General features: G+C 41.1%; 1 protein-coding gene across 5 annotated transcripts in view; it reads left to right on the forward strand.

Annotated features, from left to right (window-relative positions):
* Positions 1 to 6,634, forward strand: part of Ap4e1 (adaptor related protein complex 4 subunit epsilon 1) — a 127,895-nt gene that overhangs the window by 12,253 nt on the left and 109,008 nt on the right. For all 5 annotated transcript variants that reach the window (XM_008831809.3, XM_029562961.1, XM_029562963.1 and 2 more), the window contains one exon: positions 4,041 to 4,114. In XM_008831809.3, coding sequence (XP_008830031.1) covers positions 4,041 to 4,114 — 74 coding nt within the window. The remainder of the gene's footprint in view (positions 1 to 4,040; positions 4,115 to 6,634) is intronic.

A 6,634-nucleotide genomic window follows, 5' to 3' on the forward strand; every position in this document is an offset into this window, starting at 1 on the left:
ACTCTGTAAGGCCATCCCCAGTGATGTGCTTCCTCCAGGATAGCCACACCTTCTAAAACCTCCCAAAACAGCGCCACTATCTGGGGACAAAATGTCCAAATACTTGGAGCCTATGGGGGACATTTTCATTCAAACCATCACATTCCATTCCCTGACCCCTGTAGACTCATAACCATATAAGATGCAAAATGCATTTAGTCCAACTTTAAAAGTCCCCATAGTCATTGTCATTCTCAATATTATTCAAAAATCCACAGTCCAAAGTCTATTCTGAGACTCAGGTAAATACCTGAACTGTAAGCCTCTATAAACTCAAAAGACAAATTACATACTCCCAACATATAGTGGAACTGAATACACATCACCATTCCAAAAGGGAGGAATGGAGGCATAGTGAGGAAATACTGGACCAAAACAAGACTGAAAACCAGCAGGGCAAACACCAAATCCATTAACTCCATGTCTGACTTCTGGGACTTTACTTCCAAAGGGTTTAGATGGCTCAGCCTCTCCAGCTTTGCTCTGTGCAACACACATCTCTCTCTTCTGCTGGTACCACTCCTTGTATGCAGGTCTTCTTGGCAGATGCCTCATAGCTCTGGCATGACAAACTTTTTTGGGTCCCCACTGCCAACCAGGCTTCACTTTCACAGCTTCACACAATGGCCTACCAGGGCCTTCCCTATGCAGGGAAACCCTTGGCCCCAGTGGCTCTCTGAAACCATAGAGGAAGAATTGATGACCCCTTCACTCTTGCATCTTTCATGCCTCTAAAGCCAGAACCAGGTAAATAACAGTGCCAAGTTTGACTGCGAGTTTGGGATGGACTCGAGCCTGCTTTGTCCATTTTTGAAGGTTTTGTCTTCAGTGGTCCCTCAGCATTTTGCTTTGTTTGTTCAAGTGTGGTCTTTCCGTGGAGGCGCTCTCTTTCCATTGTTTAAGTCCAAATCTCTAGGCCCCTCCTTAATCACTTTAATCTCCTTATCAATGGAATCCTCTCCATCACATTCCAGGGCTCCATTAATCTTCCTACCACTATTTCTCAATCCATCCTGTACATTTTGTATTCCTTTCTGCCCCATTTGCTCTTTTTCACTGTAAATCTGTATAATATTCACCATTAATAGCCATGCCACCATTTCTATGTTATGCTGTCTTGAAATTTCTTCTGCCAGAGAAATTAGTCCATAGCTTTTCAGTTTAGCCTAAGACAAGCTTTTTGGCTGTGGGCAGACTCCAACCATACTTTTTGCCAAAATATCCCAAGTGCTGCTTATGTCCTTATTTCCCTCTGGAACTACATTGTTCTCTGTGGTTGCCGGCTGTGGCTGCTCTCCTCTGGCTATGGTCGCTCTCCTGCTCTCTCAGTTCCTCTGATCAGTCCTCCGGTCCAGACCCCAGGCCTGGTGAGGAGTCTGCGCCAGCGTCGCCGCATTCAGACGCAGGAGACCAGGTTCAGTGACACAGATCTGCTTTATTGCAGGAAAGTACGGGCTTATATAGGGGTAATAGTCCAATCATAACACAGCATATGGTATCCCTTATTAGCATGGCAGACTAGGATCCTATTACAATCTAGTGGGCCAAATTGTCCAATCACAGCACAGCATTTGGGATCCCTTATTAGCATGGCAGACTAACATCCTATTACACTCTAGTGGTCCAGTTGCCCCATTAGAAACAATGCATTCCAGCATGATAGGTATGTAAGGCAAAAGGCAAAATCAGTCACAAGATTTTCCACAACAGTTCTCAGTACTGCTTTCTTTCAGGCATTTACTAGAATGGCCTGTTAAGCTCTGCTTCCAGCAATCAACTGCTTTTCTAGCCCAAACTTCCAAAGTCTTCCACATTCCTCCAAAAACCCAACATGGTCAGGTTCTTCACAGTCAACACCCCACCCTTGGTACCAATTACTGTATTAGGTACTTTTCTGTTGCTGTGATAGAAACACTGACCAAAGCAATTTATAGAAGGAAGAGTTTATTTGAGTTTACAGTTCCAGGGGAATCACAGTCCATCATGGCAGGGAGGCATGGTGGCTGGAGGTGTCTGGAGCGGAGCAGCAGAAGCTAAGCTCTCACATCATTACACAGGCACAGGAAGCAAAAGAGCGACTGGAGATCCGACAAGGCTTAAGAACTCTCTAAGCCCACCCCCAGTGACGTGCTTCCTCCAGGATAGCCACACTTTCTAAAACCCCCCAAAACAGCACCACCATCTGGGGACAAAATGTCCAAATACTTGGAGCCTATGGGGGACATTTTCATTCAAACCATCACACATGGGATCCAACACTTGTGGATTCTGCAGGCACAAATATGGTGCATATATATAGATGCAGGCAAAACACACACATAAAAAGAATAAAGAAAAAATAAGAAAACCAAAGTTTAGAAGGGTCAAGTCAATTATCCAAGGTCATATAGCTAGTATTTGAACTCAAATTTCTGAGCCAGAATTTGAACTCAAATTTCTGTATTTTTATCTTGTACCTCTTTTAGCTCTTTTTTTTTTTTTTTTCTGAGACAGGTTTCATGCAGTTTAGACTGGCTTCATTTAGTATTAGCTCATGTACTTGGATCATAGGTATCCACCAGCATGCTTTGTTTTATTCACTTGAATCTAAGGTTTCATGTGTGCTAGGCAAGCACTTTACCAACTGAGCTATGTCCCCAGCCTGATACCTCAGTCTTAGTCATATCAAATAAATGCTGCAATCGTGTTGGTTTTTCTTTGTTACATTCATTTGTTCAATCACAGAATATCTTTATCTTTGTTCTCCAGTTAAAACAAGATTTTTTTTTTCTTTTTATAAAAACATAGAATTAAGGTTTTCTTGAGATGGCCTTTGAATTTAGTTTAAGGTTGGGCGTGGTGACTTGGGTGTGGGTTATACCTTAGCTGAACAGGTGAGTCCTCAGCAGTCTGGTAAGATTTAGTCTCTGCTTTAAGTGCCCGTGGCCCTGGTCAGCCTTTTCTTCTTTGTGATGATGGGAGTAGCAGCTTTGCGCCATTGTCAGTGAAGTTGCTGTTCTTTCTCGGCTATGTGAAGTTTCTAAATGGCTCTCATTTTGTCTGATGGATCCTGGGTAAGGATGGCTTACATTTGTATTCCTAACGAAAGGGCTGAAAGAATGGAAGAGTTAAGAGTAATAGGAATGAAAGTGCAGGGTGGTCAGGCCTGAGATAGACAGTACATAGACAGTACATGGGGACTGACAGGTTTGCATCCTGGTTCCACCAGGTAACATTTGTAGACTTTGGGTGTTTAGCTCTCTTTGACCCCATTGCCACACTGGTCTAGTAATAATACCTTCCCCATACAGTTGTTTGGAGAATTAAATGAGGCAAAGCTTATAAAGTACTTGACTTATAGTAATGAATGAATATCATTTCCAATATGAAAAGTGACCAAAAATACCATGAAGCGTGTGGATTTCATGATCATGGATTTCTACTAATATGTTCCTCAATCCTAAAATACAATTTTGAAGTAGAAATGCTTATTTAAGCCAGTGAGTACATTTAATATGGTAGACAGTGTTCTGTCCTCAACAGCTGTCACTCCTTCAACAGTATATCTTCAAATTCAGGAAATAAGGTATGATTAATATACGATATACCATATTGGCTAGTTTTGGTAGCTCATGCAATAATGCAAATAACTGATTTATTAACTATAATAATTAAGTTTTTGAATAATTGTATGTTTGACTTGAAGATAGAAAATGTTCTGATTGATAATGCAGGGATTCGCACTAAAGATAGAAGATATTTTCTTAATGTCATTCACAGGGATTTAATTTGGTATATATCCTATGAAATGCATAATTCTGAAAAAATTCAGGACGAACACCTGAAAAGTCTTCCCTGGTGAAGTTTTTTAACCTTGTATTTATAGTTTGTTTTTCTGTTTACCTGTAACTGATATGTTTGACACTAAAACTTGGAATATACTATTGCCTAGTTTAACTTATCAGGAAAGCTCTTTTTGAGGCATAGGTAGTAATGAAAACTTTCCCCTTTATTTTTAATAGGTTATTTGGCTGTTTCTTTATTTCTACATGAAAATCATGAACTTCTGCTCCTCCTTGTGAATACAGTGGTAAAGGTACTGTGTTTTATATTGGTTAATATGAAGTCTTAAATCATTTCTGCTGCTGTCATTTGACATTTCTCTTTTATATTTAGTTAAATAATTTTGGAAGCATAGGCTTAGAAAGATTTTTAAAATTTTTTAAATTGAATTTTTGTGTATTTCCTATAGAACATCTCAATCAATCTTAATCATCTTTATACCCTCTTCCCCATGGGCACCCTCCCAAACCCCTCCTCCCCTACTGGAATTCATACATTCTGTCATTTGTAAAGGTAAGGCCTATTGTGTCTAGTGTCCCCAGATGTACCTTGGTGCAAGTTTATCTACTGAGGTCTAGTCAGCCTATCTAGAGTCCCTCACTTTAGGAAGATCAGCTCTTCCTCACCTAGCAGTAATCAATTGCCAGTATTTCTTTAGCTAAGATTGGGGTTTGCTGTCCATTTCCCCAGTTCTATGCTGGGTTTTTGTCTACTTTAGTTTGCATGGGTCTTGTGTATGATGACACGATTGCTGTAGGTTCATATAAGCAGGGTTCCAGGAGCTTGTAGGACTCTATTTCCATATGGTCCTGCACCTCCTCCCTGGCTCTTACAGTCTTTCTGGCCCCTCTTCTGCAATGGTCCCTGAGCCCTGGATGGGTGAAGTTTAATACAGAAATCCTGTCCAAGGACCAACATTCTGCAGATTCTTAATCCCTATGCTTTGGCCATTTATGACCTTTTGTGTTCCTGGCCCTCTGTTGCATGAGAGAGCTTCATTAATGAGAATTGAGAGATTCATAGTGTCCTCTTTACCCCTTGTTCTATGTTCTGTGAGCTTTAGGTATAGAGGTTGCACCTAAGAGGTTGTAACATGTGCCACTTAGGCCTGGGCAATTCATAGATAATGCCTGTGCATGACCAGTTGTGGTATTCTGTAATAGTCTCTGTGTGGTGCAAAAGAAGCTTCTTTGATGAGTGGTGACTGGGATATTAGTCTGTAAATACAAGGATATGTATTTTACTCATAGAACGAAATATTAGTCTAGGGATGTAACAGTCTTGGGGTTTTCTCTAAGATCTATGACCTCTCCAATCATGTGTATTTGACTATGTTTACAGTACCACACTTGAGTTTCCTCCCATTGAGTGGGCTTTTAGTTCAATTAGATAGCTGTTGATTGCCCCCAAGATAAAAGTGCCACTACTGCACCAGTGTCATGCTGTGCTGGTCATTGATGTGGTTATTCGGTCTTGAAGCTGGTGTTGGACCATCGACTGATGTTCTTCCTTAGCACCTTGCATAGTGCTCTCCCAAGCTATGAGCACTAGCCTTCAGGGGCAGTGGTTTCAGGTCAGCTCCAGCTTCATTGCTCCAAATCCTGTGTCTGAAGTATATACTGTCTTCAGCAGTAGGGTCTTACCTTCAAGTCCTGGGAGGCAATCAAGGGCTGTGGCAATAGCCTGTGTAGTTTTTGGGAGTCTCTTGGACTAACCTGGCCAATGACTCAAAGGAAGGTTTCTCCTGTCTGGTACTGTTTCTTGTTATGTAGCCTTTAGTTATACACATGGACTAATGTAGAGATAATGTGTGTGTAATTTGTCCTTAGGTTGTTGGACTAATATGATTCCCTGTGGTTTTTTATACTAGCTAGGCATTATTTATCTATGCTTGCTCCCTGTCTAACCCTCCCTCCATGCCCTCCCCATTTAAAGTGTCCCCATTTTCCCCATTTCTCCCTTGATAATAACCTTCTCCTATGGTCCCAACCTGTCTTGAGCTCCTTCTTTCCCTTTATCCCCAAAGTTCCTTGTATAACATTCCCTCCCACCTCCCATTTAAATACTGTTTATCCCACTCTTCCTTGGCAACACCTGTCTCTTAATGTTCTTCTCTCTCAGGTTCCTTCTTTCCCTTTACCTCCCTGGTTCCTTTTCATTATCCTGGTTCCTACAGTTACATCAGGATGCATACTCACATATAAGATATTTTATTTTTAAAGGCTTGTTTTTTAATTATGTGTGTATATGTGGTGGGGGTTTTATGTGAATGCGGGTACCTGTGGAAGAGGGTGTCAGATCCCCTGGAGCTGGAAGTAATAGAAAGTTGTGAGCCAACTGATATGGGTGCTGGGACTCAAACTCCAGTCCTCTGTAAGAGCAGCAACTGCTCTTAACTGCTGTGGCATCTCTCCAGCCCCTAGAAGGATATTGTAGATCAGTTTCTCCATTTTAAAAATGGGGATTAAATAATAGAGCATATCAAATTGCAAGTGTTAAATGAACAAGCAACCTTCTGATCTGGAGTCAGATGCACTACCACTACACCACCAGTGAGGTCACACATGAGTGTTAAAGGAAACAGTATGTGAAGTTCAGGTGTAACTGTTGCTACTGCTCTTGTTCGTATTAACTTTTAAACCCAGTTGGAATTTTAACAGGTTGCTGCACTCATGGTCAGGTGCACTTTTCATGCTGCTATCTTTTAGGATCTATCCTGAGGGTTATAGATATAAACTAAACAACTGAAGTTTTTAAAATCTAAAGTCATTTT

The sequence above is a fragment of the Nannospalax galili genome, unplaced genomic scaffold (assembly GCF_000622305.1).
Source record: "Nannospalax galili isolate Female #2095 unplaced genomic scaffold, S.galili_v1.0 scaffold735, whole genome shotgun sequence".
In the NCBI taxonomy this organism is placed as follows: Eukaryota; Metazoa; Chordata; class Mammalia; order Rodentia; family Spalacidae; genus Nannospalax; species Nannospalax galili.